At 40.1% G+C, this 23,316-nt stretch overlaps 1 protein-coding gene across 1 annotated transcript in view; it reads left to right on the top strand.

Annotated features, from left to right (window-relative positions):
• LOC147689523 (glutamate carboxypeptidase 2-like) overlaps positions 1–23,316 on the top strand; it is a 583,351-nt gene that overhangs the window by 406,102 nt on the left and 153,933 nt on the right. The window contains exon 15 of the mRNA XM_086936912.1: positions 4,954–5,206. Coding sequence (XP_086793038.1) covers positions 4,954–5,206 — 253 coding nt within the window. The remainder of the gene's footprint in view (positions 1–4,953; positions 5,207–23,316) is intronic.

The following is a 23,316-nucleotide window of genomic DNA, read 5'->3' as shown; positions in this document are numbered from 1 at the left end:
CCAGGGCCTGCTGCCAGGGTTCGGGTCAGCTGTGCAATTTCTCGGGTCATCGCGCCGGCAGGGGCACCAGACAGGGATGCCCAATGTCGCCCCTCCTTTTTGCCCTGGCCCTGGAGTCACTGGCAGTATGGATACGGGGTGAGCCGCTAATATGGGGCATTCCATCATCAGCTGGATTGGAGGAACCATCTAACCATATGCAGACAACATAGGGCCAGATGTAGGTAATCCAACTTTACAGATTCTAAAATACCGAATTTTACCAATTCGGTATTTCAGAATCGTTAAATGGTATGTAGGTATTGATTTGGTAAATTTTACCGAATCTGTAAAATTCGGTAAATACCGATTCTGTGTTAACCAATTCGGTAATTCCCATTCATTCCTATGAGCCTGGAGGCCCATAGGAATGAATGGGAATTACGGAATCAGTAAATACTGATTCGGTAAAAGGGGGAACACATTCAAGGATAGCAGGGTGTCACATTGACACCCTGTTGCACCCCTGAATCTTGCATGTGTGCACATGTGGCGCACATATATGTCTGGGTTTAACAAAAATTTGGTTCTGTTGGGTAGGACAGGTTATTTAAACAATGCTCATAGATGCAAATGAAAACAAAACAGCTCTCTGATACAGGGACTAGTGTTTAGTGAGAAATCAATTGCTCAAAACACGGAAGAACGAGGTTATAAGTTCAAAAGTATTGTATTGTACATATTAATACATGATTGCTTCTATACAAAACTGAATTACTTCATTCGTAAGTTAATTTATACATATATAGCAGGACCGTGATAAACAATTTTTGTGACTTTTTGTGAAAAAGTGCTCAGTGAACAGGGTAATATATACAGTGTGGAAAATAAATCAATAACGATGTATATACAGGTACAGTTAGAGTTTGGTCAGATGATGGTTTGATCTCAACCGAGGATTCCTGTTGATTACTGTGGGAATCCTGGTGATTCTGAACCTATGGATTCGTTGACGTTTCGACCCTTGTGTGCCCCTGTAGGTGGTCACGGCGGGTCTTTCTCAAGACAGGGGGGAGGGGGGCGGTCTGTGGGGAAAGAGGACAAGTATCAGAGAGACTGGAGGTGTTGAGCTCAATGGCAAATCACAGTGGGATTGGCAATGAATCGCAGTACTCACTCAAAGATCAAGGCAGGGGTTCCTTGGGTTGATCTGGTATGGCTCAATGGCCTCTCGCATCTGTGGAGATGGAGGTTAAATATGAAATGGTGGCGGTAATTGCCACTCATATTTAGCTATGAAGCATGCATTTGGTAAGGTTAACAGTCATGCTCAGGGGTGCTCAGATTAAAAAGGATTCGTAAAGATAAAATTACTGGTGATCTAGCCGATTATTGGGCCTCTGGAGGTTGGGTGTTAGTGAAAAATGGTGTTGACCTCTGCCTGACGGTATCAGGGCATAAGTGGGCGATCATAGCGTCATTAATTAGTGCCGTATATCAGAACCGTGTAAGTGGACAAGATACGGTCTGGACCGGTGGAATGCAAGGCAAAACGGATCAGCAGGAAAGCTCCCATATATGTCTGCCACATGGCACAGTTAAAGAAGCACAAACTTGCTTTTTTTAAGGTTTTCGATATTTACCACCAACTTGTAGTTGGTGGTAAATAACGAATCCTTACAGCACATAAGCACTCCTAAATGTGCTTCCTGCATACCATCTACCGATTCGGTAAATACCGAATCGGTAACATCCGAATCGGTATTTACCGATTCATATTTACCAAATCGGTATTTTTTGGGCTCCTACATCTCGATAGCCTAAATACCGGTCGGTAACAGCGAATTTGCCGAATTTCGGCCATTACCAACTGGTATTGGGCTACCTACATCTGGCCCATAGTCTTCTATTTCTCCATACCATATCCCTCCAACTGCGCGCATCCCACATATTTTTGAACTATTCAGGAGTTATGCAGAATACAACTTAAAAAGGGATGAATCAATAATATTTCCCCTGTCTGGGCCCCAGCTAAGCCTCCCATCAATGTCCGCGGCACTGACAGTTTTGGAAGGCTTTAAATACCTTGGGATATTTGAAACCCAAGATCAGCATTTATTCCTGCAGCGAAACTTCATCCCACAGCTGCATCGCCTCTGCGTAGACACATAACATTGGTCCACCCTCCCTCAATCGCTAATGGGCAGGGCGGCACTATACACAATGATGGCCCTTCCCAGACTATTATAAGCCTTACAAAAGACACCTTATCAGGTCCCACAAACCTTCTTCAAACAAAGTGCTCAAGAGCTCCGATCACTAGTCTGGCAAGGGGAGCACCAAGTATAGCCCAGCGCAAGTTACAAAGAGGCATCTATGGCGGCAAGCTGGCAACCCCGGTCATTAAAAACTACTATTCGGCCTCACAACTCCTAATGGTCCATGACTGGGTATGCACAGACCGGCCTATAGGGTCGCCTGAGCTGCCATGCCAGCTGGTAATCATGAAACTGTCCTATATGCCCGCAAAAAGAAAATAGCGCTACCAATATATACTGAGACAGTGGTGAGGAGTTGGACTGAAGCTAATCGATACCTGGGATGGCAATCTAGATGACCCCTCTTTGGCATAGCAACCAGCTGGGGGAGGTGTCTGGTCTGCAGGGGTTGGCACAGTGGGCAAAGATAGGAATTGAGCACCTGGGAGACATATGGAGAAACTGCTCGTTGCTCCCCTTTGAGGCCCTTAGTCAGGGGTTTCATGTCTCCCCCACTCAGAGACTTCACTATGTTCAGCTTGGAAATGCTCTTAGGAAGCATATCCGAGAAGGCGCTCACCTCCCCGACTTTTCCCCCCTGGCCGACCCCATCCCTGAAAAAGGAATATCAGTGATCTACCGGAAAGTAATTAACAACTCCCCCGACCTGTTGTGACAACTCAGACACACTTTGTTGTACCCTGCGCATTAAGACACTGGTAGCCTTGTAGTATTATTCAAAGTCTTCTTTATTGGTTTAAGTTTAGGGTAGTACCAATTTCAGTTCAGCATTCTAAGAGCTCCTACATCTCCTACACCAACTCCATCAGGAGCAGCCTGCCTGCTGCTCAGCCCATCTCCAACTGTCCCCACTCATCCACACGGCACCCAGGCATTCCACGCATCACAGTCACACCAACATTCCACACATCACAGGTACACCAAATTTCCAGGCATCACAGGTACACCAACATTCCACGCATCACAGGTACACCAACATTCCACGCATCACAGGTACACCAACATTCCAAACATCACAGGCACACCAACATTCCACACATCACAGGCACACCAACATTCCACGCATCACAGGTACACCAACATTCCACGCATCACAGGTACACCAACATTCCAAACATCACAGGCACAACAACATTCCACACATCACAGGCACACCAACATTCCACGCATCACAGACACCAACATTCCAAACATCACAGGCACACCAACATTCCACTGCCATCTCTCACTCTGGCTGAGCATCTAGGAGGACCCAGGCTGATTACTCATAAATGTAATACTTAGAATATAACACACTTGGACAGAGGACATTGATGACATTGATGACGAAGAATGGTTGGAGGCCCTGCAAGGCCTCCGATACATAGCGATCAGAGGTAGATTTAGGCTAATCCAGCTGAAGGTCCTACATCGCTCGTATTACTCATAAATACTGCTGCGTAAATTAGAAAAGGTGGAGACACCCCAGTGTGCAAGAGGATGTACACAGGTGGGATCCTTTTACTATATCCTCTGGGACTGCCCGGTAATTCAAGGGTATTTAAGAGGGGTGATGGACAGACTGGCCGTGGCCACGGGGTGAGAGTACCAATGAACGCAAAGTGGTCAGTCATGTTGATCCAGGGTGAGGAAAAGTGGTTACGACATACTAAGATCTGGGGGGCACTGGCAAGAACAAGAAATATAGCAAGGAGATGGGGGGTCCAACATCCCCCAATGGTAGCAGGGTGGAAAGCTCATATGGACTGGTGCCAGAGGGCAGAGGAACTGATCTATAAGGCAAGAGGGTGCCCCAAAAAATGGGAGAAAATATGGTCCCCATGGAAGAGTTACAGAGGAACAACATTCGGGTCATGAGGTACCCGGAGAAGGCATATAGGACACTACATAATAAAACTAAGGGTACTCCCAGACAACCACAAATTGGGGGGCTACGATGGAAGATTAAGACTCCCTTGCTCACCATGTAAGACCACTTCTCGGGGAACAGCAACACATGGTAATGCGAGGCGATGTTTGCACTAAATGTTCAGCTTGTATAATGTATCTTGAGCTTGTTTAATAAAAAGATTAAAAAAATTAAAAACAAAAGAGATGTAAATGTGATGTTTATCCTGCTTAACAATGAAGTTTCATTAGGTTGACCTAAGTGTGCAAAGTTATGTTTTCAATAGCATGTTAAATGGTTGTGCGGGGAGGGTCAGGCTTTCATGCTTTCTCTTACTCTTGCAGAGTAATTTCCAGGGGCTGCGATTCATTCAAGCTTTCATCCATCACTGTTTCATATGCTTCTTGTGTCGTCCTAATTGGGACGAGTATACCTGGACGAGGGTCTCGTGCACACTGCCTCACGGGAGCTGGCTGTACCCGGCTGATGAGCCCTGATATTGGCAAAACCAGACCCGGGTTGCTTGCATTCCGGTTTGTTGTGGACCTGGCGAGGTAGTTCGGTCTGGACTGTTCCCACTGGAGCAGGGCCAAGGCTGATTTGAATATGGCTGGGTCCAAACTGGGGTGGCATGGTGTTTAAAATAACGATGGACTGGGATGCGGCCCGAGTAATTACCAGTGACTGAGATTCATTCAAGCATTCATCCATCACGTATGCTTTAGTATTCTTATATTGTATTGTCTTCAGGGCACTATGCAATGTGGCTGCTGCTGAAAAGCTTTGTCTTCTTTCTGCTTCTCTCAGAGTTACTCCATCGACTCCTACCCCTTGTACCACTCGGTGTATGAGACGTACGACCTGGTCTCGCGCCTGATGGACAGGGGCTTTAAGCACCACCAGGCCATGGCCCGGATGTGGGGAGAGATGGCCCTGGCCCTGGCGGATAGAGTCATCCTGAGGCTGGATGGTCTGGAGTATGCGGCCACCCTGGAGAGGATTGTGGCCAAATTGGAGACCACCCAAGGACCCCTGCTGAGGAGCCGGAACATCACTCTGGGTATGGGGTCAGAGGGAGGGGGGAGGGGCGAGGGGCAGAGGGTGCTGCAGATAGACCAGAGAGAGCTGGTGGTGTAACACAGACCCCTGCTGAGGAACCGGAGCATCACTCTGGGTATGGGGTTCGGGGTCAGGGGAAGGGATGAGGGGAGGGAGGTGGACCAGAGAGAGGTGCAGAGCAGGTGGGAGAAGGCTGCCAGTGGGACCGGCCATTCTCCGACTCCAGCGCTTCCTGGAGGCCGTGGCAAAGCACGAGTGTCCTGGGCTCTACTACAAGAAGTGAAAATGGATCCTCTGCATCTTAGGGTGATAATCAAAGATATACATCATCATGGTGTGTTGGCCCCTCACCCTAGTGGGCCCAGGTGTCACTGCACCTGCTGCACTAACGATACCTAGAGCATTCCAAGAGCCTCACTCCACCTGCCTTTCCCTCTCACCAGCCTCTCTCCTTCCCTCCTTGTCCCCTCCCCTCCTGCCCCAGGGTGTCACTGCACCTGCTGCACCAGTGATAGCTAGAGCTTTCAAAGAGCCTTCTCCTCTCACCAGCCTCTCTCCTTCCCTCCCTGGCCCCTGCCTTCCTTTCCCCCTCTCTTCTCACTGTTGCTTCCTGTCTCTTCCCTCTCTTCTCACTGTTGCTTCCTGTCTCTTCCCTCTCTTCTCACTGTTGCTTCCTGTCTCTTCCCTCTCTTCTCACTGCTGCTTCATGTCTCTTCCCTCTCTTCTCACTGTTGCTTCCTGTCTCTTCCCTCTCTTCTCACTGCTGCTTCCTGTCTCTTCCCTCTCTGCTCACTGCTGCTTCCTGTCTCTTCCCTCTATTCTTACTATTGCTTCCTGTCTCTTCCCTCTCTTCCCACTGTTGCTTCCTGTCTCTTCCCTCACTTCTCACTGCTGCTTCCTGTCTCTTCCCTCTCTTCTCACTGTTGTTTCCTGTCTCTTTCCTCTCTTCTCACTGCTGCTTCCTGTCTCTTCCCTCTCTTCTCACTGCTGCTTCATGTCTCTTCCCTCTCTGCTCACTGCTGCTTCCTGTCTCTTCCCTCTCTTCTCACTGTTGCTTCCTGTCTCTTCCCTCTCTCCTCATTGTTGCTTCCTGTCTCTTCCCTCTGCTTCTCACTTGTTCTTCCAGCCTCCCTCCCTTTCTCTTACTGTCTCTCCACTTGTTCTATAACCTTTGCTCTCACCCCAATGCTCCTGTATTGTGTCTCTTCTGTCTTCAGCCCACCCTTCTCTCCTCCTTATGTCCCCTTAATCTATCTGTTTTCTCTCTCTTTTATCCCAACTTTTCTTTCACATCCATATCTTGTCTCAGCTTCTTTATCTTCTATCTCCTCAATGTTGTTCTTTTATTTCTGGCCTTTTCTATTCCTCTTACCTGTCCCATTTTCTTATCTTTACCTCCTTTTCCTTTTTTTGTGTTCAAAATATTTTATTGAAATTTTTTCATAATAAACATAAAGCAAGACACACAAAAAAGGATAACAACGAAAAAATCTAGTAAAATATTAAAGGCACAACATTAGCTAATTCATGTTCAAAAATGAAAATAAACTTGTGCATAGAAAAACTTAAAAAGGGGAAAGGAAGGGGAGGGAAACATTTAATATCGGATATTTAATAATTGATAAATAGAGCTACTATACAATATCAACTTATATAACAATAGAGCAATAAAGGGGAGAAGCAATAAATATACTATTAATTTGATAAATAGATACCAATAGGAGTCCAAAATAGATGATAAGAAATAGAATTTTTACAAACCCCAGACAAGGATAACTGTGCACCTCTTCTTGTAAAAATAACCCAAGGCCACCAAGCATGAACTGATAACTTTGAAACATCCTTCCAACAAAAGGTAATTGATTTTAACGCAGCTGAAATTAAGAAGTTAAAAAGTTTACATTCCAGTTCACTTAAATCTTACGACAAGGTTACAGATTTGCATATTAACATTTTATATAATACGTCTTCTTGAATATTAAGAATCTTTTTAATAATATCCCATACGTCCGTCCAAAATTTTGATATTAAAGGACAAGTAAAAAGCATATGTTGTAGCGATCCAAGGTGTAAATTACAATGCCAACATGTATCAAATTGAAGAAGTTTAGCATGAAATAAACGTAATGGAGTCCATAAGCAATTAAATAAAATATAAGAATTAGTTTGGAAAAGTGAAACAGGTAGCCAGCCAGATATATTGGAAATCCATATATTTTCCCACGTATCAGTAGATAATGAAAGCGACAATTCATTGTTCCAAAGCTTTGCAATCATATTTATGTTACTTCCTAGATTGTTAGACAATTGTTTATATAAAATGGAAACCCCATGAGCATTAGATGATATAGTTTGAATATAGATAGATAATATCAGCATGAATATTAGATGGAATAGCTTGGGAAAAAGAATCCAAAATTGAATTACTTAAATATTCATATTTTATACGGTCAGAAGCAGCTAAACCAAACTTTGTTTGTAACATTTGAAATGGAATAAAAGTATTATTAGAATAAACATCTTTAAGATAAAAAATACCAGCTTTAATCCATGAAGACCAGAAACTAACATTTCCATTTAGTTTAATAACATTGCTATACCACAGTGATAATTCATCAGTATTGCACATGGGGTGTTGAAAAATAGAATCAATATCATTATAAATAATTTTAGTGGATTTGAGGATAAGAGATTTATGAAAAAATGATGATTTGTTAGACATTGTTAACAGTGTGGGAAGTGGAAAAGGATTCACAATGGATTTTTCAATATGGAACCAGGTAGGAGGATTATGTAAACAGGAATGATTAAATCAAATAGTACTTTATTTTAGAATAAACACTTTATGATAAAGAAGAAAATCTGGAATACCAAAACCAGCATTACATTTAGACATTTTTTATGTTTTATAACTAATACGTTGTCCTTTGTTATTCCAAAGAAATTTGGAAAGGAGTTTATCAATGTCTTTATAAAGTTTTAATGGAAATTGAATAGGGATCATGGCGAGAGTGTAAAATATTTTAGGAGCAATATTTACTTTAATAGATTCCATTCTACCTCACCATGAAAAATGCAATGAAGGCCATTTAGACGTTTTATCTTTGATATAATTTAAAACAAAATCACAGTTTAAAGTTAATGTTGATTTAATAGAAGAAGAGAATAAAATACCCAAATATTTTAACTTATTTTTTTGCCAAAATATTTCATGCATGGAAATCATATCAGGGGTACAAAAAACATTTAAAGGGAAAATTTCAGTTGTATTAGTATTCAACTTATACCCCGATACTAAAGAATATTTTGTAATTAGTTCTTTTAAGGAAGGAAAAGAGAACAATGGATCGCTGATAAATAAAAGCACATCATCAGCATATGCTAATGTTTTAATAGTGACATCCTTAACCTCCATACCTTTAATAATATCACATTTTCTGATAGAAGCAAGAAAAGGTTCAATACCTATTAAAAACAATAATGGAGAAAGGGGACATCCTTCACGTGTGCCTCTGAAAAGGGAAAATTGAGTGGAAACATGGCCATTGATAAAAAGACGGGCAGTAGGAGCAAAATATAAAGCTGCAATCATACGGATAAAAGTATCACCAAAATTAAAAGATGTTAAAGTATGAAATAAAAATTGCCAATGAAGTTTGTCAAAGGCTTTTTCAGCATTCAAAGCCATGACTCCTGAAGGGCTAATTAATGTGTGACCTTGTTCAATAACATGTAGCAGAGTTCTTGTATTATTAGCTGAGTATCTATTCTTCATAAACCCGGATTGATCAGGATGAATATTAGAGTCCAAGATAGGGGATAAACGTGTGGTCATTATTTTAGCATATCATTTACAATCTTGATTTATTAAAAAAATAGGACGATAATTAGAAACAAGAGTAGGCTCCTTGTCTGGCTTAGGAAGAACAATAATTAAAGCTTCCATAAAAGAACCAGACGTACTTCTTGATGAAGCAAATGATGTAAAAAGTTGAAGTAAAAAAGGTGACAGTTGGGATTGGAATTCTTTATAAAACTCTCCCGGTAAACCATCAGGACCCGGAGATTTATTTTGCTTAGGAGATTTTATAGCACATAAAATGTCATCCTTAGTAATGGGCAGGTCCAATCCAAGTTTATCTGATTGAGAAATTTTAGGTAAAACACTTGAGGATAGGAAGGAGTCTACCAAAGAATCATCACTAAATTCAGGTTTATTATATAACTTAGAATAAAAGTCCAAAAATGTATTAACAATATCTTTATGAGATAAGGCAATTTTACCAGTGGGGCTATGAATGGAAGTGATTTGGGTTTTGTCTTTTTTAATACGAAGGTAATTTGCTAAAAGTCTTCCAAATTTATTTGCATTAAAACTAAATTTAGCTTTTGCTTTAGAAAGTTGGATACCAGCTCTTTTACTAAGAATAGTATTAAAGTCATACCGTAACTTTTGGAGCTTATCGCTGTATTGCGGATCATTAGAAGTAATAAAGAACCGTTCATATTTTGCTATTTGCTTCTCCAAGAACTTAATATTTGCATTGAAGGTTTTATTTTCATGGGCCATAATAGATATAGTAGCTCCTCTAATATATGGTTTCAAAACTTCCCATCTATTAACCAAAGAAGTAGAACCTTCAAGATTCAATTGAAAGTAATCATTAATGGCAGTTAAAAGTTTTGAGCCCAGATGTAGGTAAATCTGATTTACCGACTCTAGAATACAGAATGTTACCGATTCGGTATTCTAGATTCAGTAAATCAGATGTAGGTAAAAATTCGGTAATTTTTATAGAATCTGTATGATTCGGTAATTACCGAATCGGTATTTGCCGATTCGGTAATTGCCCTTGATTCCTATGGGCCTACATGCCCATAGGAATCAATGTCAATTACCGAATCGGTAAATACCGATTCGGTAAAATTACCGATTTTGCAAGGGTGACTGGGTGTCACTTTGACACCCTGTTGCACCCCTGATTTTGGCTTGTGTGCCATGTGACACACATACATGCCCTCAGGGCATGTATGTGTGCCACATGGCACAGGTGTACATGCACAGATGTGCATGTACACAGGTATTCGTTATTTACCATGCAATAGAATTACATGGTAAATAACGAATCGGTAATGGCCTGTGGCTCTGTTTTCAGTGCCACCTACATCTGGATTTACCGATTCGGTATTTTACAGAATCAGTAAATTTACAGAAACGGTAAATTTAAAGATTCTGTATATTTGAAGGCCCCTACATCTCCATTTGCAAATACCGGTCGGTAACGGCCGAAATCGGCAGTTACCGACCGGTATTTGCCGACCTACATCTGGCCCTTGGTTTGTTATGTTCGTTTAGAGGTATGCCAGAATTCGTTCTCCATCTAGATTGTTTAGGAAATGTTAAATTTAAATTTATAATACAAGAGATCATAGCATGATCAGAAACATCAATATTTCCAATCATAGGGGTTTTTATAGATTTAATAAGTTTTCTGGTTACTAAAATATAATCAAGTCCAGAGTGTGAATTGTGTGGATTAGAAAAGAAAGTAAAAATGTTATCCGTTGGGAAATGAAGACGCCATATATCAACTAACTTAGTAGTTTGAAGAAACGCCTTAAAAGCAAAATAAACCTTGGAGGGATGAAATTTCGTCTGGGACAATCTATCTAGTAAAGGATCAGAAATTGCGATTTTCCAAGTCTAACAATTGAGAGTACATAGGAGAAATTTTCGCCACTAGAGGACTAGCAGAAAAATGTTGGCCTTGTTATCCTGAATTTTAATAGAATTGTCTGAAATTTTCATGGACAGACTTGCCATTTCCTTGCATACATTTTTAACTTCTGACACAATGGACTCTGTGTTAATGCGCAGAGCCTAAATTTCCTCTAGTATTAAGGGTAAAGAAGGTTCAGATGACTCCACAACTTTTGACTTAATAGGAGGTGAGGAAACTTGCTGCCTCCTTTTATTATTATTGGGAGCTTTATTTTCCATTTTGTTAGAAAATAAGAGAACAGAAAAATTACAATTAAAACAGGAAACGTGAAATAATCCTCAATGCAGCAAATACTGTGGGGAAAAAAGCAGCCAAATAGCTGGTGCAGCAGCTAAAATGGGCTGTGGCGTGTCTAGGCCCAAGCCAGGCCCTCTCCTAAAAGTCACTCCGCCACCTTGACAGAAAAACTCGGCTGTATCTCAGAGGTGGGCTGGGAGCAGGAACCAGGCGGTGAAAAGAAGGCCTTCTGGAGCCACAAAACGCTGTAAAATGCTGCACAGTACAGGTAGGCATTCCAAATGACAAGCAACCTCCTTTTTGATGAACTTGTGACAGGAATCGTCGTTTTTAAAAGGAAAACGGGTGCAAAACGCACTAGAACAGGAGCGGCGGCCATCTTGGATCGCGCGCTCGCGCGTCTCTCCTTTACCTCCTTTTCCTGTTCTGTCACTTTTCCTCTCCTATCTTTCATCTTTTCCTTTTATTCTTTTGTTGTGTCTTCTCAAGCTCCACCCAACCTCCCCGCCTTCCTAATTCCTCCACCCAGTTTCTTTCCTCCGGCAGTAGACAGTGCCAGGGAGAAGGCAGGCTCTGTATTTAAACCACTCCTAGTGGGTTGACGTGATCTAACCATAGTTGGTCCCGGTGCCACTGCACCCACTGCACCACTGATGCTTATGCCGTGCCCAGTCTCTGCAGACTCAGATGCTTTCAGAGCAGGATGGGCTGCGATGACCCAACCACACCCCTGCGTCCCATTCTATCTGTGGCCTCTTGCAGCGTGCGTCTGGTTGGCACATGAGGGCCGGAGCAGCTTCGGGCTGTCAGTCCCACTCTGGTGCTGGATAGAATGAGTTACAAGAGGGTGGGAGAGTGTGGAGGGACTTTCATTAGACTGGAGGGTGACAGACAGGCATGTTGCAGGCATGACAGGCAGCAGGGGGGGCAGAAGAGGGGTGCCAAGTGGGGAGTCCCACTCCTTCTATGTAAGGATGGGTTCTGTTTTCGGCACACACGGTGTCATATAGAGACTCATATGCATAAATACAGACATAAACACTCAGCACACATATGCACCCACACACAAACCAGCACACGTGCACACACATTATTTGCGTGGTGACACCGGCATGCAGAGTTGAGTCTTGCAGACAGACACACACATACAGGCAGCACCATATGCACACAGATGCAGGGACACGGCCATCTACACACATGCACACATGGACATATATAGGCACACCAGCACACACATATGCGCACACACACTCGTATATGCATGGTCACACATGCACAGACATGTCAAGCCACACACACTCTCATACAGTCATGGCCAAATGCACACTGTGAGGAAATGAGGTTTATTACGAGGTGTGGTTGTGCGACTTCACGTGCAATAAACTCACAAACCCATCTTGGGTCAAGTCAGCCTCGGTTGTAAAACCTTAGCTTAGCCCTGGGCAGCTGTGGCTCCCAGCAGGCAGGGATTGCCAAAGGAACACGTGTAAATATTTAGAAGCACCAAACCTATTGAATAGGAAAGAAACAACACAAAGGAAATCCAAACCAACTTAGAAACAAGGGCCAAATTATATGAATTTTTAGACACCAAAGTTAACAAACTCCACCGAATGGTTATGGAGATATAAATAATCAAGCACATTGTAAATCATAGCTTTTTACTCAGAATGCAAACAAGCATTGGCAACTACTGCAGTTACTTTGAAAACTTTTGAAATCTTTTGTAAAGTTGTGTTCAGCTCCTCTGGCTCGCTTTGGCCAACCTGCTCCCGAAGGGAGCGAGTCATAGAGGCCAGTGAGGCTTAGCAGGACTGTTACCTTGCAGTCAAAGCAGTCCTTTGTTTAGTTCCAAGCTCTATGGGCAGACAGCTATGGAGAGGTCCTGATGCAAGGCATACAGGATGGTAAAGATACTGAAGGATGCTTTTGAGGCTGATCGGGTCAACGGGGCTCTTCCTGGGGCCATCCCTCGATCCACAAACACTGTGGGGCAACTTTGACCCCGATGGTCGATGCCCGGCGAGGTCCTGGTGAAGTCCAGCCAAAATGAGTTGCCACTGTTCTACTGGTCTCAGGTCAAAGCAAAACCAATGGTTCCCTTTAACTGAGGCTTGTGTAAGTCTTGGGTGACCAAACTGCTCTCCAATGACTTCTCCAGGTCTAGAAGACTCAGGTGCAACTTTGAAGTGTCTTGAATGAGTCTCCCTGGCTGCGCTTCAGTGGTCAGTGTCAATCAAACAGTTGTTGCTACTGACTCTCCAAGGTGACTTCCTCCCATTTTGTATCCCAGGAGCTGTGACTTGTGGAGTCACTTCTGTCTGGGGGTCGGTGATGACTTTCTTCGAGCAGGGCACCACAGGCAGTGTCCTCTCTTTGCTAGCCCAAGGATCCGCAGCTGCAGTCCAGTTTTATTGCAGCCTCTCTTTGTCGGGTCCAGGGAACAGCAGGGTAGTCCTTCTTTGGTCCTCTCCTTTGTTCAGATGTGATCTGAGGTCTAGGTGCCACTTTTTATGCCCACACTTTGATCTTGGGGAATGCGGTGACTACCAGTCAATGGGCTACCAGGTCTCCTCCCCACTGATGATGAATTCTTGCATTTAGCTATCGCAGAGTACAACATTCTGCCCACTCCCAAGATGGCGGAACCCTTTTCTTGGTGGGTGGAGCTTGGTAGCCAACCATACAGATGTGGCCACATGAGGGCTACACAACCACTGGAAAAATGCTTTCCTCTCTCTGTCCCAGACGCTAACCGGTCTACCAGAACAAAAGAGCAGCCCCCAGTCCGTGTCCACTATTTGCCCTTCAATGGCGGTTTTGCCTTTGAAGCTTGCCGTTCAGGCTCAAACCCTGTGCGGCTTCCTCCCAGGGAGAGGTAACCCCTCGTCCAATGGCAGGCCACTATTATGTCACTCCCTGTGAGTCCTTCACACTTCTCCCCAGGAGGTTAGACAGCTGACTTGTTGCCAGCATCTGCGATTGGCCACTGGAAAACTCAGGCAACAGAGTGGCAACTTTCTAAAGCTTACTTTTACTCAAACGGTACATCAAATTCGACTTGGGGATTAAGTCGGGTTTAATGTAATCATGCCTTTGATACCTTGAGGTACCAACTTTGGTAGTTCCATTCAGAAGTTAGCACAGATGAGTTGTCAGTGTTTCACCATTTACTCTACTAGGGCTACTAGACATTCCACAGTAAAAATGACAATTTGAGGGTTTTGCTGTCAGGGCATATGAAGACACCTGTCTGCTTTTCCATATACCATATATATATATATATATATATATATATATATATATATATATATATATATATATATATATATATATATATATATATATATATATATATATATATATATATATATATATATATATATATATATATATTACCTACTGGCGGCCTCAACATTCTATTTGGAATAACTTTGGCCCTGGTGGATGAATCTTTGTGAATTTCTCAAAGAAGATGGCTCTGTCCGCTGCGCTCATTTCCTGAAAGTTTGGGGGGGATTGGTCAAGTGGGGGCTGAGATAAAAGGGGGGTCCCAAAACGTGTTTTCTCCATGTTATTTTCCATAGGACCTTTAGACTCGGCTACAGGTCGAACGGCTGAATGGATTTATAAGAAATTTGGCAAAACTGTAGAGTCCTGTTCACAGATTACGCTTTTTTTGGAATGGTGTAAATCCGTTCAGTAGTTGTTGAGAAAATTAAAGTTAAAGTCAATTATATATCTATAGGCGCGCACACGTGCGTGCACCCAAGCGGCTGCGCGTGAGCGGAATTTTTTTTGGCTGCGTGACGTCTGTTAACGTTCGATTCGAAGGAAATCAGGAAGTTTTGTCCGCCATTTTGTCACTGCGAGTAAATATATTGTTCATTTCATAGCGTTGAAACATGGAAAGGGGAGAAGGTAGAGATTGTCTTGCTGCGTAGGTTTTCTCGGGGTGTGTAGTAAGGCCCTTAAACGTGAAAAAATATTTTTTTTTCCGGAAAAAATAACGGGGTGCGCACTCCCGGTCGCGCACACCTATTCACAAGAGTGTGAAAATGGAGATAAATTAGAAGTTTGAGTGCTTAGATATAAAGTGGCTCTGAAAAGAGCCCTTGTGTTAATTGAGTGTTTTCTGCATTTATAAGTAAGTACCGATGCAGAGCCTGATGTTGCAGAGGAAGATTGTGTTTCCCTCATTCGTGAAATGAACACCATCTCTCCTATAGACGTCTTGCATGTGGTATCGCAAGTTGTTGTGGTAAATAGAACCCATGCTATAATCTCTGAGGAAAGCAGAAACAGATTTATTTACATGTCTCCTTGCTTTCTCAATTTGTGCACAATGTTGATTGGACCAATTCCATTTCTGTCTTTGGCATATATTGGAATATACCAAGGCAGTTCGAGGAAAAAGTGTTATCAATTGTCGAAAGGTGTCTTTTAGAAGCATTTCCAGACCTACCCCAGTGATTGTGCCTAGATCGTTCCCACCAAAGTGCACACTTAGCATTTCTAGACCTACCCCAGTGATTGTGCCTAGATCGTTCCCACCAAAGTGCACAATTATAAGGTCTGGTTCTGGGAGGTGCATAAAAGTTTTCACCAATGGAATCAATTGGTGACATTTCAATCCTCTTTTGCCAATCCATGTTATGTGTACATTTGGTAAGCCGAGGTTGCAAATTCGTCTCCTTAGTGCATATTTTTCACTCCAGTGAATATAACTGTGTCCTATTAGCGAGACCTTCATTTTTAATGGATTTGTAGTCGTCGTTCGATCGGTTCTGGAAGTGGAATGGTAGTTACAAGTTGAAATTCTAAATAAAAAAAAGGAAGAGGCTGGGTGTGGTTAATAAAATAAAAGTGATTGGTTGATTATAATAAGTGGAGATTGAAGAGTACGTTGCATGTTAATGTTTATGTTAAACGAAAAGTATTATTGGGTGTGAAAAAAAGACATGTAACTGAGTTGTGGATTGGCAGGTGTTTCTGGAGGAAAAACAGTCTTCTTAGTTTGCTGTAGAACGTTGAGACATGAACTTTTGACCTGTGCCTTCAGCAAGGTGCTGAATGAGGTGTTACCATGGAAACAGCCGGAGATGGCAGTTGGTGATGGGTGTCTCTCACGTGAGTCTGAAAATATTGTTAAGGACAACCAATTGAAATGTAAATTTGATTTTACAATTTTGCGTCAGGAAATGTGATTGGTTGAAGAGAGTTATATGAGTGTGTATTGACTGGATATCTGTGCCATTGAATTTTGGTTGCAGTGATAGAAGCAATATTCAGAGTTCCGCTAACGAATATCTGTTTTGTGACTTTCACTGTTGTACATCGTTCAAAGCATTGGTAAAGGTAAGTGCGTAACTGTTTGTTTTGTCATGTATCGTATAATATAGTTTAATCAGAAACAATCATTGATTTTCCATGTGAAAACTAATTTATGGCTGTCGTAATGTGTTGTATTTGTAAAAGTAATTTCTTCCATTTAAATGTTGAATACGCAGTAAAAAATATTTTTAATATAGAGTAATTATTTTTGTAATTTTGAAGCGTTTATATATAATGAGAGAAGTTGTTGAGGATATGAAGAAATAATATTAGCAGAGACACAGACAATGCAGAAAGAGAGAGAAATGGTAAATTACTAGTGATACCGTTGTGAAAAAATGGTAATGGTTAATGAATTCGTAAACTTTTTGTCAGTGGACAACATTTCAGGCTGGTTGGTGGCCGTGGCCTGCACTGGTGGGGGTGGGGCGAGAGGGTCGGGAAAGGGGGTTAAAGTGGTAATGATTAAGGTATTCACAGAGTTTCTGTTAGACGTCAAAATTATAGTGCGGTTTCTGGTCGTCGTTTGCACTGGTGGGGTGAGGGAGGTGGTCGAGTGAAATAAAATGAAAAGTTTTGACCATGAGGTTGTATAGAGATTTGTGTAGTAAATGTGTTCGTACATTGAGGTTGGAAACGGAGCATAAAAATATCTCTCTCAGTTCTGCTGTTTGACTCCATCTTCATGTCCCTTCTGTTTTGCATCTCCGTTGCCCTGTGTTATCTTATTGTCTGTGTGTTTGCCTTCAATCCGGCCTGAGGAAGTTTGCTGTGGAGGCACACACAGATAGTCCTATTAAAGTGATTGGAACGTTTTCAAAAAAATAATTATATAATTGCATTGGTATTTTTAAAGCGCTACTGAATATTTTGTTTCACAATTACCGCTTGGTTGCTTTCTCAGAGCAGAGGGTATGTCGTATTTCACTCTTTGGTGCCTCTGCATCTGAGTCTGTTCTCTGGTGGCTGGCGGCGAACTGTTTGTTATTGTGGAGATGAAAGGGTGATAAGGAGAGAAATACGACATAGTGTCTGGCCTGTAGAAGCGTGGGAGTAGTGATTAACTCTGAGTGAAGCGGAACTGTGTCGGTGCTTGGTAACAGTAAAAAAAAATGTTAACAGTGGTATAACTGTCTTTACGGTGCGCGACCTACTAAGAAAGAGTTCACGGGCCGTAATTGGCTTGCAGGTTCTAGTATCAGTAAGTGAGGTCGAGAAAAGAAAACATTCAGGACTTTATTTACGAAGGCCTTGCGCCACCGGTGCGTTACTTTTTCTTATTTTAAAAAATGAGGCACCGGCGGCGGAAGGTCTTCATAAATAAGGTCCTCCGTGTCTACAGTTAAGGTTATGTGGAACCCATGAATAGTTTTTCAATATGAAATCATTTCAGTTGACATTATGGATTAAAAGAGAAACCGTGAATATTTGAAATGTTTATTTAGAAATGTACTGTTTTAAAGGCAAATCATTATGTAACATGAGTACAGAAATTGCAAAAAACACAGTAATTGGTATTGTCAGTAGTACATGGAATACAAACGCTATAGTTGAAGAAAAATGAATATAGTTGGAAAAAAACATTGTACACTCTTATAAGGAAGTATATTATATTTTAATAAGCGGAAGAAGGTCTCTGGTCTTTTAGTTTAGGAAGGATATATGAAAATGCAAGTTGTTATACATCATTACTTTATGAATCAGCTGTCTACATGCGAAGCACTATCAAGTTTGTGTTATGTTACTGTGTGAGGTGAAAAAAAGGCGCCAAAAGCGACAAAATGGCGAGAGGTGCATGTATGTGAGGGGAAAAAAAAGGCGCCAAAAGCGCGAGAGGTGAATGTATGTGAGGGGAAAAAAAAGGCGCCAAAAGCGACAAAATGGCGAGAGGTGCATGTATGTAATCTGTTGGATGCTGCAGTATTGCCGGTCGTATAGGAACTCCACAGAATTAGGTTGCCGGCTATGCAGTGGAGAGGAGCATAATGACTTGATAAATTTTCTAGGAGTCTGGGGCCCGATGTAGGTAAATCCCATTTACCGATTTTGAAATACCGAATACTACCGATTCGGTATTTCAAAATCGGTAAATGGGATGTAGGTCCCAAAATCTGGATTCGTTACCGAATCCTTAACAATTCTTTAATTACCGATTCGGTAAATACCGAATCGGTAATGCCCATTCATTCCTATGGGCTTTGAAGCCCATAGGAATGATTAGGCATTACCGATTCGGTATTTACCGAATCGGTAATTAAAGAATTCACAAGGGTGCAGGGGTGTCACTTTGACACCCTCTAGCACCCCCAAAACGGGCATGTGTGCAATGTGGTACACAGACATGCCCTAAGGGCACGTCTGTCTGTCACATGGCACATGTGTACATGCACAGATGTGCATGTACACAGGAATCGGTATTTTACCATGGATTTGTATTCCATGGTAAAATACCGATTCTGTAAGCCATGTGCTGATGGTACATTGCCTACCTACATTCCATTTTCGGTAATTTTACCGATTCGTTATCATTACTGAATCGGTAAATATTACTGAATAGGTAAATTTACCGATTCGGTAATGATAACGAATCGGTAAAATTACCGAAAATGTGTCCCTACATCTCGTTAGCCCTTTACCGATCGGAAACGGCTGAAAATCAGTATTTTCGGCCGATTCGAATCGGTGAAGGGCTACCTACATCGGGCCCTAAGTCACTTAAATATTGCTAAGGAGTTTGCCACGGAAATATGTATCCATTCTCAGAGGTTTATTATATTAAGGATATATATTAACATGGTGGCTCCTGGTGTTTTGTGGTTTTGTGCAAGTGTATTGCTTGCATGTGTATAATGCTGGCCCTGTAGTTTTTCTGTATGGACATGGGGCTTTATTTATGACGGCCTTGCGCCACTAGTGCGTCACTTTTCCCATGCTAAAAGTGACGCAGTGGCGACGCAATGTTTTATTAATAAGGCTTTTTTTGTTTTGTGAGTTGGCCTTTTACTTTTAAAAGCCTATTGTTGTAGGTGCATGAATTTTAACATAAGGAAAAGTGGCATATCTGTGGCAGAATGCTTTTATAAATGAGAAATGTTGTATTTATTTTTAATGGAGAGTATTTTGGGAATCTTATTACTTATGCTTGTTCAATGCTATAATGATTGTATATTGTGTAGGAAATAAGTTTGTTATAAGTTAATAAAATTGTATTCTTTCTATTCTTAGAGTGTTTGGTGCCTGTAAGGATTAACCTGTCGAAGTTATATATTGAGAATATATATTCTTTTTTTCAGGTGAGTTTCTTTTTATGGTTTGGCAATTTCTGTGGGTGGTGATGAAAATAATAAAGAGTAATTTGTAAATGTTTTGAATATGATTTTATCTCAAATTTTTTACATGTGGTTCTATCTGCTTATAGTACATATGTTTTTTGAGATGTTCTCCATTGACAGTTCAAATTATGTTTTAATGAGCTTGGGATATGTGATCTTTTACAAGGAGTTGAGATTTAGAAATCATTGGAGTATAATTCTTTTAGGTTTGTTTTAGTAATACTTGTGAAGTGCTCATTATTTTTAAAATCTTGTTGTATTATGTTTGGTAGTGTTCCATTTTTAATTAGAGAGAGATATTATGATATGGATCGAAATGTAATGTTTATTTTCCTGTATATCTGTGAATATACTATGTATAGGCAGTTTTTTAAATATTAATGTAGAGTTTTATTATGAGGTGGTTGTTCATGGTAAGTATGATATTTTGCATATGGTAAGACATTGACATGGTGAGTATACTGTTGTAATATAAATGGAACTGTCTCTGTGGGAAGTAGTAATCTGTAAAGTGAATTAAATGGTTTGTATAGTGTGATTCTTTTCTTTAGAGTGTATATATTTATATTGCACTTTGTAGTGATGAAATAAAAGAAATGGGTCTCTAAAAATTATTGTACAGGTAATAAATATTTCAAATATGTAGAAAATCTAAAAATAAATTTTACAGTGAAATGTCTTTTATCAACAGTAATTATTTAATTTGAAAAAAACAAAGTGTCAATGTTTAGAGTTATATTGCCAATTTCTTTTTCAAAACAAGAGGAATGTGGTATCTTACAAATTATAGAGTTAATAAGTTAGAGATTATAAAATTATCTGTAGTTTAAAAATTAGTAAAGTTAGTTTTTAATTATACACTTATGGACAAAGATATAATTTAGTGTTTATATTTTTTTAAAAGGAAAAAGAAGAATTTATAGAAAAAAATATAATGGAATTTTTTTGGGAAGAAAATGAAGTGAATTTTGAAATTATAAATGAACTAATGGAGGAAATATTAGACGCGGTTGTTGGAGAGGAAGAAGATGAAAATGACTTTTTTATGGACATTTCATTAGATTCAGCATATTTAGAGCTGATAGAAGAGGAGGACAATGAAGTTGAAGAAATTTCTGATGAACTGATGTTAGAAGTTCTTTTAAATTATGAACTTTTAAATAAATAAAAAAAAGTGATAGCAAACCATTCGTGATGATAGTTTTCTTCATATATTCGTCGATAAAGTGCTTCATGAGAGTGATAAGATATGTTCTCATGAAGTGTAAAAGAGATTGTAGAAAAAAAGATTAAAACACTTATGATGACCGATAGTTTTTGAAAAAAGTGTACTGTTTGTATGCTTTTAAAAAAAAAATTCAAAATTGTCTATGAAGTTTAAAGAAATATATAGTGTGATAAATTTACAAGGAAAATTCACTACCGGATTTACTACTTTGTTCAGAGATTTTCTGTTATTATGTGTATTTTATTAAAAAATGAATGTGTGGTTTTAATTTGTACGGTATATGGTAGTACTGAACTATAATATTTGTTATTTTTGTGTCTTACAGGTTCACAATCTCATCAAAATTTTAAATTAAGATGCCGACCAGAATTGAAAAAAAGAAACTCTACAAGCGGACGTACAGTTTAAAGAAGAAAACTACAGAATTATTTTCAAAGACTGAGAGGACGGTTACAAAGAAGAGTACTCCTGGTAAGCAAACTAAAAAGTTTGTGAAAAGTATTTTGGGGAGGAAAAATGTAACTATTGAAGTTCAGAAGGAGAAAACGATTTCATCATCTAAAAAGACATCTGGAGTTAAAGAAACTACTATTACTGCAATTAGGAAAGATGAAAGTCAGTACAGTAAAACCCGGACCAATCAATTTAGCCAAATCAGGAAGCGTATGTTTTACAACAGAGTCGTTGCAAATTTATTACAAAAGGAAAAAGTTTCTAAAAAAAGATCTGTTTTTCTTAAAAAAAAACTATACATAGAGGCTTTTGTTGAGCGCGCATTTGAGACAAAACGAAAGTTATTTATTTTAATACTTAATAGAATAAATATTTTAAATAAGGCGATTCGAGTTTTCAAAAGTAAAAGTAAATGGAAGAGACATATAAATAGGAGTAATTTTTGTAAAGTGTTTTCTGGGAAGTGGATGCATACTTCAACTTCTGAGCCATTTTTTAATGAAGAGAGTTACTTTCAAAGTAACGATCTGTTGCATGCAGTTGACACCACTGGTCGAGCGTATTAGGTGAAGGATGGTTGTGTTATTGAGAAAGAGAAAATTGTGGTTAGAAATGCAGAAGATGTTATGGTTAGAGAAGCTTTACAGGGACGTCCTAATGCTCCTGTTTACAGTTGGAATTGTAGTAGCATTTATAGTGTACGACAGGATTCAATTAATTTCTTTCGCAATTTCTTACGTAAGTACACTAAAGAAAGTCTAAAGAAAAAAATTAAAATGTTGCAAGAATTAGATGAAAGCAGAGTGCGTGAGAAAATAGGTCTGCAAGGCCATTCTCTGGCTTGTCTCTCTAAAAAAATATGTCAGAGTGTATTTCATCACTTCCAGATGTTAGCAGTGCATCACACTAAAATGAGAAAATTAGTGAGAAAGTTGTACTATGCAAAAAGTCCAGCACTTAAACTTAAACAGTTAAGTAGTGCTCTTTTGTATGGATGTGAATTAGATGTTAAGAAGATTTGTGCAGAAATTGAGGTAAGTTATTTTGGTCCAGAGGAAGATAATGCAGAAGGTGATATAATTACAGAAGGAAATGTGTTAGAAAATGTTGGGCATGTAAATATTGAAAACTTTGAACAAGAAATAATAAAGTTTAAGGTAATTGCAGGTGAGAAACCAAATTTTTCTTGTGTCTGTTGTCGACGAATTCATTACAAAAGTCAAACGAGGTTAGTTGATTTATATTTAAAAAGTGAAGATGAAAGTTATGGTCAATGGAAAGATTTTGCAACTTATTTGTTGGTGGAAAACTATTTTGATTTGGGTTTTGAGCAACGTGTTTGTAAATATTGTTATAATAAATTAGATGAAAATAAAATGCCTGCTAGAGCTGTTCACAATAATTTAGAGTTGGTAAATATTCCATCTGAATTGATGAATTTAAATACTTATGAGACGATTCTGATTCAATGTGTACATCCTTTTCAGGCTATTGTTTGAATGGAGCCTAAGACTGGTAAATTAAATCCTTCAGATTTACTAAGAGGATTAAAGGGTAGAGTTGTGTATTTGCCTCTTGATCTTAAAAAAAATATGGAAACAATTGGTGTTGAAAATGTAGAAGAGGAACCTCTAGTTATTCTAGTGAATGGTGTACCCACAAAGAGTAAGAAAATCTGGCAAGATTTAGTGGATGTTAGGAAAGTGAAAAAGGCAACGTTGTATTTAGTGCAAAATATAAGTAT

Source organism: Lissotriton vulgaris, chromosome 9, assembly GCF_964263255.1.
Source record: "Lissotriton vulgaris chromosome 9, aLisVul1.2, whole genome shotgun sequence".
Taxonomy (NCBI): Eukaryota; Metazoa; Chordata; class Amphibia; order Caudata; family Salamandridae; genus Lissotriton; species Lissotriton vulgaris.
Note: the sequence above shows the minus strand (reverse complement) of the source record. Positions and strands in the feature narration are given on the sequence as shown.